Source organism: Micrasema longulum, unplaced genomic scaffold, assembly GCF_059751315.1.
Source record: "Micrasema longulum isolate JH-2025_06_02 unplaced genomic scaffold, ASM5975131v1 h1tg000453l, whole genome shotgun sequence".
Lineage (NCBI taxonomy): Eukaryota > Metazoa > Arthropoda > Insecta > Trichoptera > Brachycentridae > Micrasema > Micrasema longulum.
Window position 1 is genome coordinate 199,373 of NW_028277652.1, and position 13,326 is coordinate 212,698.

Consider the following 13,326-nt stretch of genomic DNA (forward strand, 5'->3'; position numbering starts at 1 on the left):
TTTTTATGCAAAATAAACAATAACAATAGTACTTACTAGTTAATTTATTATACAATTATACAAAAAACCTTTAAGTATGTAAGTGAAAATTTTTGATGGAAGTTCATTGTAATTTATTAAATAAATAAAAGATGAGTGATACTTAAATCCACAAATTTGAAATATCCAGTGACCGGTTTCATCGCTTTCGCAACATCTTTGAGAATGGTATCTTTATTAAGGTATACATTGAACTCCTTGATAAAGATACCAGTCTCGAAGATGTCGCGAAAGCGATGAAACCGGTCACTGGATATTCCAAATTTGTGGATTTAAGTATCACTCGTCTTTTATTTATATAATTAATTACAATTATACAATATTAATTTTAGCATTTATTATTTAACAATTTTTATTATTATTATTTATTATTATAATAAAATAAATAGAACAGCTTTATTTTTAACCACTTTTTTTTTTTCATCTACCGGTTTCAAAACAAACAAGCACCTTCGTCAAGGTTTACGTAACTATCTACTGGTTAAGTGAAAAAAAAAATGTGGTTAAAAACAAAGTTGTTTTATTGATTTTATTATAATGAATAGCCACAAAGTCAATGTTTCAAATTTAATAATTATTTTATCATCAATATAATTATCTTATCTGCAGTTATTTGTACAAAGAGCAACATAATTAATTTCTTAAAATTGACTTTTTAATCTTTACAAAATTTAAACTTATAGAATAATGAGTAAAACTGGAAAATAATAAATAAAATGCAATTTAATAAAAAAAATGGTTTATTTAATTTTATAATCACTCAAAATTAAATTAATATCATAAATTGATTGAAGTTCATCTAAAAATAAACTCAGATCACATTGTATTAAGCTAAATTAAATATTACATCGAAAAAACTAGGTTTTGGTTTGGAACCACTTAAACCTAAACTGAACGGCTCTTCGCCAGCAGTCCTTAAATAAAACTTGCCAGTAACTGAACGCGAAGAATTAAAACCCATTATATTAGTTTTACCGGAATTACATAAGTTTTTAAGGAAATTGTCCCACGAGTCACATTTACGGGCTACGAAAGAATTTTTACTTTTTAAAGATTCGACGTAAAGCAATGCGGCTCTCATATGACTGCAGTTAGGTCCCATACAACCGGGTTGGTTGGGTCCTCCGCCGTTAACGAAGAAATCTGCATGACCGACTTTTTCTAGTATTCCTTGGATTCCTTTATTGACGTGGATTACATCGACAAAGCCCGCGTCATCCTCCGTAAGTCGTTCTGTGCTGTCTGCGTAAGTAAAACAGGGTCCCGCCGGGTCTAGTCCTGTAATCCTTTTAATGACGCTACCAGTTTTTCTCCTAAAATGTTTTCCCGCCCACCCGGCGATCTGCGCGCCGAGAGAATTTCCGATTAGATGGATGGTTTCGGCGCGGACTCCGAGCCGTTGGATCCGAGTTAGGAACACCGCCAGCCTTTTTCCAATCAGCTGACTCATGTAGGCCGCTTTGACGTATTGGCCCGAAGTTATAGCGCTACAGTCGAGTAGCATGACGTTGAAGTTTTGCTTTCCTACGTAGGCCTTCGCAATGGCGGCTGGGATGGGGGATTCCGCGTGGTCGTTGAAGCCGTGAATTGTGATAACGGTATTGTCACGGTGTGCGAAGCCATTGGTGCGATTTATCTGCTCGAGCGCTTCGTCTATTGGATAAATCTTCAAACCTGATGGACCGTACCAGAGTATTGAGAGTTTTTTGGTTTCGGCATAAAGGCTGCGGTCGCTACTATATGTCTTCATTATTGTACGGCCTGAAACGCAAAAAAAAGATTTTAAATTACATGAAAAAGATCAATAATTCACCTTTTATACTCGTATAAAAACTATAAATTTATAATAATTGTCAAATAATGCAAACAAAAGAAAAGCCGTTTCACAAAAAAATATTAAAATCTAATATTTATAATTATTTCCCTTAACTACTTTCACTTAAACATAAATAAAGCTTTTTGACCAATGTACTGAGTTTGTATATTTTTGTACACGACAGACGATTGGATGTTTATCTCAATAACCCCTTAAGGGGTTATTGAGATAAACACATTTTTGAATAAAAAATCGAGAACTTTTTAGAGAAGGGAATATGGAAGTCAAAGTATTTCAATTAACTAAATTGAATTTCAGCCTCATCAATAAAGGTTTCAGCTCTTTAAATTAACTTTTGTGTAGCTGTGATGTCACACTAGTCTACATACAAAACAGGACTTGATGTATCTTTCTTCTTTTATATGATAAAGTTACTTTTTTTGTTAAATGGACATTTTCACACCGGATTTGGAAAGTAAAATAAGTATAAATATGCAGGATTTTAATGCAAAAAATATTTATCTTTGCTATGCGAAAATAAATGTGACAATACTGCAGTAATAACTCTGCATTAGAGAGAGCGCGAAGATAGAACTCATAGCAAGGAAGACAGATATGTTGTTCTGTGGTCGGTGTTAGTGTGAAAATGATTCAGTATGTTTTTGGCAGGAAGCGGGGGTGCACGCAGGTAAGATTATAAATTTATTTTACTAAAAGAGGGCAAAATTGCATTTTTATGACCAATGGTAAAGGAATAATCAAATAATGTTTTTTTTTTAAATGTTTGAACTTCAGAATATTTCATCTTTTGGAAATGATTTTTTTTACCAGTCTTTTAAGAGTTAACATTATACGGCCGTTAGAAGAATTGAAGAAGTATGTATGTTTCAAAAAAGGCAAAATTGTGCGTAAACAATCACATAATTCAACCAATGACATATCATAAGCCCTGTAAATGCCAAGTCTTCAATATTCCACTTTCTAAAATGTTTTTCATTTCTATTGTAACATGTTATTCTTTTAAACCAAGTACAAAAAAATACACAAAAGTGCGTTTAAAAAGTATTTTACAAAAATTCGTTTTACAATAAAAAAAAGTGTTACAATTTGGTAAATATATATTAAATGTACTACGCTTGATTATTTGTGAGAATCATTATTATTTTTTTTATTATACCTAACAACGTTTGAAAATAATTCTGTAACTGATAAAATAAAACAATAATTCTAGTATGATATACCTTTTTAGTGAAACGGAATATTATTTTAATAAGTAAAAATTACGAAGAAGACAAAAAAAAAGACTAGCAAAATTTCTGTTTATTATTTTGATTTATTTATCGATATTTTTTGTATTATTTTACATTTACTTTCTCTTACTGGTTTTTCCATTCTGTCTTCCCATTTTTTCTAATTTTCACTTCTTTTTGCGTAATGTAATGTGGAACCTATAATCTGTTTAATTATTTGTTAATAAATATATTGGAACAGAGTTGAAGAAGAACTTGTAGAAGGGAAATAAAAGTATAGGAATGTACATGACTTATGACCTGTCGTTGGCTGGTTTAAGTAGCCACTTTACACACTGTGCAACATTTACTATTCTGCCAATGTTTGTACATCTATATTCCTTCAATTCTCCCCCCTGTTGATCTTTGTGAAGATAAAGACCTGAAACATTTATTAATGCGGGTGACATTCTGACCGAAATTGTTGCACCTACAACAATATTTTTGGACTAGCTGGTTTTTATCTTTATCTTTGTTGTAATATATATAGCCCCAAAGGGAGTTGAATCCAGTTTTGTTAGTTTGTATGTTTTGTTTAATTTTGTATCACTGTGCTGGTTTTAATTTATTGTTATATTTAATACACACAATTTTATTATAACACAATAATATTTTTTTTATATCCCGTTAGAAAATTCCGTGTTAAGTTAGGACTCTTCTATGCTAAAATTAATATATTTTTAATATTACAATACAACAATACACAAAACACATAATCAAAATGTATACATGGCAAGAAATACAATCCAGATAAGTTATTTAATAATATATAAGGTAGCAAAGTTCATGTATCTAAAATTTTAATTGATTGCTTTAATCATTTTTTAATTCAATTTAGCAATTGATTTTGATAGTAAAAATTAAAATATAAAAAATAAAAACAAAAATTAAAATAATAAAAATATAACGAAATAAAACAAATATAGTAATACATTTAAAGTAAATTAATAATTTCTTTTAAAAAAATCCAGCCAAAGTTAAAGAGTGGCTTCTCAGAATTGGGAGAAGTCAGCTGGATGAAGTTCTAAAAATAATAATTAAAAGCTGCCTTCAATCTCTAATATTCAATGTCTATTTTTCTTTCATTTGATTTATACATTATTGTTCGATTTTCAATTTTCTCTACTTAGGTTTTTAGTTTTTTTTGTATTATAATTCAAACTGTTAGTTGCCAATTGAAAAAAATATTTTCTAAATTATATTTTATTTAATTACTTTTTTATCATATGTTCTTTAAAATCTTATTTATTATTATTTTCTTTTTTCTTTATTTTTATAACAATGTAACACTATAATTTTTATTAGAATGTAGTGCAGTGTAAATATATGTAGCTTTAGAACCGGTATTTTTGTATCTAGCGAAGCAGCTATGATTATTTTCGTGCAACTCAATTCGATGTCAAATACTTATTTTGTTCAATGTTGTATTGCATGTATTAACTTTTTTTTTTTGCCAATAAACGCTGTATTTTGGCACTAAACCTGAACCTGATAATATACGGTAGAATACATAATTGTTTAAATATATTAATTAATAATTTTGAGGTTTAGAATAACAATAGTTAAAATACATGTAAAAAATTATTAGACATCAGTAATAAGCTAATTAAAAGATGATACACATATAAGGGTAATATTGAAGATAGCATCGATACTATGAATTTATTCCCGGAGCAATCTTATTCAGTGGTCTTATCCCCTCGAAAAAAAACAGTTATCGGTGTTAATCTTAAACAGAGACATCGTTTTGGAAAAATTAATATGCTCATCTAATAATAATATTTTCGAAAGAAAATAAAGATATTTATTTATAACACATGCTTTCTTAATATTGACATATTAAGTGATGCTAAATATCAAATGTGCAAGTACTCGTATAAAACTGAATGTTAAAATTACCAAATATTTAATTACCGTATATATAATTTTTTTATATTTTTTTTTACAATAAACATAATAATAAAACAGAGTCTTAAAAATATAAAGCATAATTACATATCAATGAAATACATATTAATAGAAAAATAGTAAACAAAAAATCCCACAAAGGCATGGCCTGTTCGTAGATATACAAGAAAAATTTTGCTCGTATAGTAAATAATGGACAGTTATAATATTTTTGAATAACATAAGAAAAAAAAAAAAAATATTCTGTAAAAGATAATATGGTATTTTTTTTATATTAATTAAAAAAGGAAATAAAAAATATTTAAAAAAACACAAAAATATTCCTTATTATTAAAGGGCAACAAAATAAATCGTAGAAAAAAAGAGTTAATATTTTTAGTTTGAATCCAGAATAGTGCATGCTTTTTTAAAAGAAGGAAAATTTTGAATGTTTGGAATCAATGAAATATTATCAGTAAAAAAATAATTTAAAAATTGTTGGGCCTATAAAATATGTAAGTCTCTGTGCGAGCCTCGTTTTACAGTGAAAAATATGCATGCCTAGTCCGCTTGAAAAAAGTCCACGTCTAGCACACATAATATATACACGCATGTATCATGTGCATAATTCATGCAAATACAATCCACACAATCTAGACATGCATTATTATGCAACATGAATAAATGTAACCCAGATATATTGCCGACCTCAAACTTGAAACAGCTGTCTCGCTACCTGTTATTCTACTGAATTAGAACGTAAAGGAAAGTTGATACATTTGGTTAAATGATACTTAAAGCGCGACTGCTGTGAACTCAACGCCGACTTATTACATAAGATTTCAAAAACAAAAGATACTACAGATTTGCCAATTTGATATTTATATAGGTATTTTAAATGGGGAAATATCACATACTACGAATACCGATAAAAATATATGAAATGTATTTAGAATAATCAATAGTATTTTCAAGGGCAATATCGATATTGCGGAAATTTTTTTTAATACATATAAAATAAATTACAGAAAAATATTTAAATTTATTTCAACAGAGAGGGAAAACATTTTTCAGAAGTGAATATGGAAGTCTAGGCATTTGCAGGGCTTATGACCTGTCATTGGCTGGTAGTGGCCACTTTACGCACTGTGTAACATTCACCATTCTGCCCATGTTTGAACATCTACATTTCCTAAATTCTTCCATCTGTTGACTTTTGTGAAGTAAGAGAGCCTAAACCTTCATGACGTGGGTGAGATTCATCCCGCTGAACCAAATCACCTACTAGGCAACGCCTGAAAACAATTTTCCAATTTTTAAACTTCTTCTTTTACCAGGTAGTTAATTCAACAATGTTTGAGAATGTTCAAATGCTTGCAAACTGGCTGGATTTCTTCCCTAGGGAGTTATTCATATGGTCATAAGCCCTGTAAATGCCTAGACTTCCATATTCCCTTCTCAAAAATGTTTTCTCTCTCTGTTGAAATAAATTTAAATTCGAATGACTCCCTAGGGAGGAAATCCAGCCAGTCTGCAAGCATTTGGATATACTCAAACATTGTTGCATAAAAAAATATGTCACTAGAAAAACGCGACGACGACGTGCAATTCATAATTGTGACGTCAAGGTTCGTGACTATTTTTCTATAAAATTTTAAAAGATGAAAAACAAAGTTAAAAATTTAAATAAATCGTTTCGTATTAGGGGCGCAGCCAATGCAAAACTAAGCTTAATAAAAGTAGGAGAGCATGTGTAGCAATGAATCATGGGTAACAATGAATCGTTTGCTTTGTGTATATTGCGCGCATACCCACGCACTTTAGTTTACGTTATTTTTATTTTTACATTATAGTTAACAATATTTTTAGTTTACACTATCTTCTGCCATACTAGTTGCCTCCACGAGAAATGTCGTTGTAAGCTCTAATGAGCTGAAGGATATGCTGCGATGCCTTGGTTAATATGTACGGACAAAACTATTTTTAAATAATATTTTTATGTTTTTTTTATATGGGCCAAAAATTTGAAAGATTCGATTTTTTCTTTAATTGGTCATTGTTTAAAATTTGAGTTTATTGAGAGTAGAGCTTGTTATTTTTTCATATTTCATCTTGGGTCAGAGTAGATATTTTTTAAGGTTAAGGTTGATTCGCCGTGGCCCATTTCTGGATCACAGTGGATTGATTACCTTTAACTAATAAAAAAATGTGTTTATATATTTATTTTACAGAAACAGACAGTTGACAATGATATATTAACATAAAAAATATGGTTTAAAGACAGACCAGCAAAGTTTCTAAATAAAAATCGTACATATTAAATTGTAGTACAACAAAAGGGTGTGTTTATGTGTATTTGTATGAGAGTCAGTGTAGAGGTGTGTTTGTGTGGGAGTAAGTATTTGGGTGTGTTAAACATATCAATAGACGAAGAAAAAGCATTATACTCGTAGTTAGAGCAAGAACGATAGAGTAAAGAGTGTTGTGCATAGTTAGTGCTACAGACTGGCAGATGGAATAAATACTTATTTCTTGTCACGCAAAAGGGGACATTAAGATTAATTTTGGCGAGTAGGTCAAAAGAGTCTACTTGATTATTTATTAATTTAAATAAATAGCATAATTCAGATATAATGAGTCTATTTTCAAGGGTAAAAAATCTATTTTGGTTGGCTGTAAGAGCGAAGCATTTTATTGTTTTTAAAATCCAGGTATTTTAAGAACATTTTCGTTTAACACTTTCAATCCTTTCTATGTTTGTTATGTATTGTTAGCTCCACACAACATATGCAAACTTCAAATTACTGCGTACAAAATTAGTAGTAGTATCTTATTAAATAAGCTACAAAATGGCACTTTTATCAGAAAGACCAGAATTTAATAATGAATTTCAGAGATATGAAGTTTAAAAAAATAGTGATCCTCTGTACCCCATTCTCCCTGACATAATGTTATACACATTAAGGGATAAAGAATGTGGGATCAGGTAATACGTTTGGAAGAAAACAGGAAAAAAAACCAGGAAAGAGAAAGAATAAAAATTTATTTTATAAATAAATAATGAGGAATATACTAACTAGATAAAATGTTATTATCTCTTCTCTTTTCCCGTCTCTATATTCCCCTTTCCAATTGAAGACTCGTAACGATAGAAATAAAATAATTTACGGCTCTTTCAATTTTTGTATATATTTTGTTACATTTTTATTTTTTTCGTAAACGCTTAAAAACTTAAATTGTGGAAATAGTGCCTTTTATAATATTGGTTGATTGGAAGAAATTGCCATTTGGCCATTTTTTTGATTTTTTTTTTTTAAGGAATGCCAAGTCTCTATTTTGAGGCTTGTCAGCAGGTGGGATAGAGGGGATATGGAAGGAGGTAAGAAAAATACACCACACACCTAGACCAACTGAGAAAAAAATATTTCTTGGATTTCTTTCTTGCAACTGGCGGGAATCGAACCTGCGACGCCAGTTTCACAGTTGTCTGTCTAACACAAGTTAAAAACATAAATTCAAATTATATTTAAAATTATGTCATAAATTTAAATTAAAAATTCTATTTTTATCTATTTTTTCTATTGATTTCAATGATATTATTACTTTGTATATTTGATAACGGATGAATCTAAATTTATATTTAAATCCGTTTTTTTTTTTACATTGTTTTCTTTAGAATGTTGTTATTTGTACTTTGTTTTTCTGGATAGTTACTCTATTGCATCACATGTCATTATAATTTAATTAATTTTACCATGTATTTTTTATTGTTAATTATTATGGCTTGACACAGGCACAGCCTAAAAAACCTTAATAAGTAAGTAATATTTCAACAAGTGTAATTTTAAATGAACAAATAAATAAATAATGAAAAAAAAACTCTGCATGAAGAAAAAAAATTACATGATAAAAAGTCATCCTTAATGAAAAAATAATGGTTTTTTAAAAAAAATTTCAAAAGGTGTATTTAAAAAAGCATTAGTAGAATAAATCTTTATTTTCTTATTATTTACCTAAATATTTCAATTTTTGGGGCCATTGTCAACGAGTTGTAAATAACTTTATCTATCAGAAACTAGGAATAATGCTGTGATATTGTGGGATATTCACATCACTTTAGGCATGAATAACTTTGGTTTCCTAAAAATATTCTAATTCAATCGTAAGGTTAAAATAAATCTATGGATGTGAGTATTCCTGATTTGCTTTATTTACTGCAGATGATATTATTAATTAACTTTTTTACGTGAATATTATTACAATTATTAAAATGAATTATATATAAAGCGTAATATTACTGATATTCAGATCAAGGCCTGTGTAAGCGCTATATTGCAATGTTTTGTCTAAAAGGACACTGAACAAATATGGCTTCCCCTTTGGAATCTAACATAAAATTTACATTACATATAACAAGGTTACCCGGGAAAATCTAAGCACATGAGTTATTTTTTAACATAAAAATAAACTTTGAATGGTACGTCATTTGTTATCTAAACCGTAAAAGCAATTCGAGAGTTAATAATATTATATATAATAATTGAGCACATTTATCAGACAACAATTTTAATTTCTGTCTAATTAAACATTTTTCTTGGTGAAGTAAATACTATGAGTAATTAAAGAGGTACAAGATGTAGTATCTTACGAATGATACATTAGTTGGAATATAAATAAATAAAACACGTAAAGGAAATGTTTGAAAAATGAATATCTCTAAAATACACATTTAAACAGCACATACTGTTTTTCAATCGAGGGTTTTTTTTTTACAAAAACTGCATACCTTAATTTTGAATCTTTTCTCATTAGCAAAAAACATTTTCATTGAAAATTAATAAAAGAATTGGATTGTTTTGAACATAATATTGTAAAACATGGAAAATAAGCAGTAAATAAAAAAATATTATAATTTCAGTTATGCAGTTTTTGTAAAAACCCTTCTTAAGAAAAAAAACCTCAGTATTACTTAAATTAAGTGAATCCTGAATTGTTAATATAAAATATTATGTAAGCATAGAACCATTTAAAATTTAGATTAAATAAAAAAAATCTGTCTCGTGAATAAACTACTTTATTGAAAAGTTGTAGAATAAGCCTTAATGTAAATAGTCTGTTGTTAATTCTACATAATGCCATGATTTTTATCCATAAATATAATAAAATAAAATAACGAAAAGTTTGAAAGCAAATATTTAAAACACATTCCACTGTCCCATAAACTAACTCAACAGAGAGTAACTTTATACCAGTATAATCCTTTGTTATAATACTAGAATACTTGCTAGTAAAACAAGAATCCAGTGGCTTATCTAATAAGGCACTCTTACCATGCTATTTGTAAGTACGCCTATTTTAATAAAACTCTGTAGATACTCGTATTAACAGTCTCACGAACACATTTAAAAAATGTGTTTTTTTTTCATTTTAACATTATGTTTGGTACAGAAGAAAAAACTAATTGTTAAATTTCATACTCTTATATTATTAATTTTAATTGCAATTTCTAGTTTTCTTCATAAAATTATCAATTTTTAGAATTCTATGATTTGGAAAAAAACACTCTACCACAAAATTCCACTCTACCACAAATCAATTGCCACTTTTTCAGATAAAGTTATTTAAGACTTCAAGGAAATAAAACTAAAAATTGAAATATTTTGTCAGATAATAAGAACGCAAACATTTCTTTTTTATTTAAAAACACTAAATAGGATAGAGTCATAAGTTTTTTTAATAATATTTGTGACATAAGCCTAGAAACCCGTAAAAAAGAAATGTTATTGAGACACAGCATTTCAACTATAAAAAATGTGATCTATTATAAAATATTTTTCTAGTAATTATATTATTTAATTGAACGTACTTATTATTTGTAGGTTATACAAGCAGTTGCACTTGAAAAGTTTGATTGTAGTTAAATAATTATTACGTTTTTATTAAAATAGACAAAATGAGTTTACTTAAAAAAAGGAAGATTGAACAACCCATTTTGCCCATTAGATGAAAACGCAACAATTATTTACTTGTGTATAACTATTTTTGGTGCATCTAGTCCTAAATAAATAACATAATAAATAATTACACTTACAAGCGTCCGAGAGCGCTATGAACAAGTTTTCCGCGATGTTGGTATCCCTGTGCTCGCGCGCCGCGGCAGTGCTGCCAACAACTGTCAAAACTGCGATTAGCGCGGGAAACCAAAATGGCGTCGCTCGTGTCATGGCCGACCGCCACACGACGCCGACGGAGCGAGCGTTAATTTTAATAACTATTGTAAACTGAGACTCGCAGTGAACGGTGGTAGAGTTGAAAGATAACTAAACTCGAAGACGTCTGTTTGAAGCGAAGTCTGTAGTTTGTACCAACCGCGACCGCTGGGAACGAACGCAATACACTTATCTATCTGCAGACAATGGCTGAAGTAATGTTGCGTGAAAATGGCATTCGAGTGTCTACGGCCTTCTGCGAGTACAAATTTGCAAATGCGAAATTTATCGACACTAGACTAGTAGTAGCTACACCAATTAAAGAAATCGTTCGGTATCTATCGAACTGCGGAACTATGAGAAATAAAAAAATACAATCGTGTAGGTATGATAAACATTATGTTTAGTGGAAGGATTTAACATTTAGAAATCGATGTATTAAATCAACTTGAAAAACATAAATGGGTGCACTCATGTAGTGTATTTTTCTAACATAGATATATTTGAAATTGATATTATCATGAGAATAAATATATTTAAGTAGGGTAAAACATTTTTGAAAATCATCATTTCACCTCAATCTTGTCAAGATTGGTACCTATGACCTTATGCAAAGTTACCAAATATACTAACCACAATATCCAGCGACAGACTTAACAGAAATACATATAAAACTTTGAATACAAGCATTATAATCGATAATGATAATTCATGTCTTGTATAGATAATACAAAACTGTTTTAGGTGTAAAATTGAACAAATTACTTTTGTTGAAACTGAATCGTTTATACCAGTTTACTTACAGAAAATCAGAAAGTGATTATGTAAAATTTATAACAAAATTTATTTTCATTTGTTGAATAGACTTTTTGTAGAACAACCTAACATTTAATAACTTTTTCAAACTATATTGACTAGTACACTATTATAAACCACTTCAAATAAATATAGTATGTATAATATTTATAATTAAGTAGTTTTATTAAAATTTACCTGCGATGTTATTCTAGCGACGCGAAAGCGTTTGGAATATCACCCCTGATAGTTTCGTTCTTATTAACAGTAAAATGATTTAATAGAAAGACATAGAATAAGTATAAGACAGTAGTAAAAATACAATTTAAAAAAATAAAAAATAGTTTCGTATTTAATAAAATAGATAAAACAAATTTGTTTTTAACCACTTATTTTTATTTTTCACCAACCGGTTTCAAAGCAAACAAGCTTCTTTGTCAAGGTTTACGTAACTAATAAATTGATTCCTTTTTATTTTATTTCTATCATGTTCACTAAATACTACACGTGGACCCAATAAATCATGGTTTTTTCTTACACGGGTGGTAATTTGATATCATTATTTTTGAAGTTAGCCAGGAGAGGACTAAAAAAAATATTGTTTAATTGGTTATTAATTATTGTTTTCTTATTATGAATAGCTTTTTTAATTTCTAAGATTTCTAAATTGTCTAATTTTAATATTTTATTTTCAACATGAAGTACTTTTAATCCAGTGTACTTTATTGAAGTTGTGATTATTTTCTATCAGATGATTCGCGAATTCAGAAAAATTATTATTACAATTGTATTAGTGTATTTTTTCAAAATTCTATATTTCTATATACTTTTTTCTACAATATAATATTATTAACACATGAAATACACATCACATAAAATACATCTTAAAACTAATGAAGAGAAAAATGCCCACAAAATCTTCATCATCTGTGCGGGGGCCATTCCTTTTTTTATTTAATTTTTTATATTACTCTGTAGTTACCCTACATAAATATAATATAACACAAAAAATCTATAAGGAAACTTTTCAACACAGAGATACATATGTTTTTGTAGTTCATAAGCAAAATGAAAAATTACCCAAAAATTTCTTCGGAAAAAAGAAAAACAACAAAAAAATAAAAAATAGGCAGAATAGACAACCTTAGTCATTACTAAAAAAATATTTTGATAATGTTAATAGAAAATAACAATATAAAATAAAGAATTAGAGTATGCTGCTATTATAACATATACACGACTCAAATTCAAATTACAATTCAATATGAGATATCTTTCAACATTGATTAAG

The 13,326-nt window shown here is 28.6% G+C and overlaps 1 protein-coding gene across 1 annotated transcript; it reads right to left on the bottom strand.

The window, feature by feature from the left end:
- Positions 1 to 761: 761 nt before the first annotated feature.
- On the bottom strand, positions 762 to 11,406 carry LOC148281482 (lipoprotein lipase-like). Its single transcript, XM_088226645.1, has 2 exons — positions 11,123 to 11,406; positions 762 to 1,800 (listed from the first exon to the last, which is right to left on the bottom strand). The coding sequence occupies exons 1-2, from the start codon at positions 11,253 to 11,255 to the stop codon at positions 866 to 868; spliced, it is 1,068 nt and encodes a 355-aa protein (XP_088082771.1). The 5' UTR covers positions 11,256 to 11,406; the 3' UTR covers positions 762 to 865.
- Between the last annotated feature and the right edge of the window lie 1,920 nt (positions 11,407 to 13,326).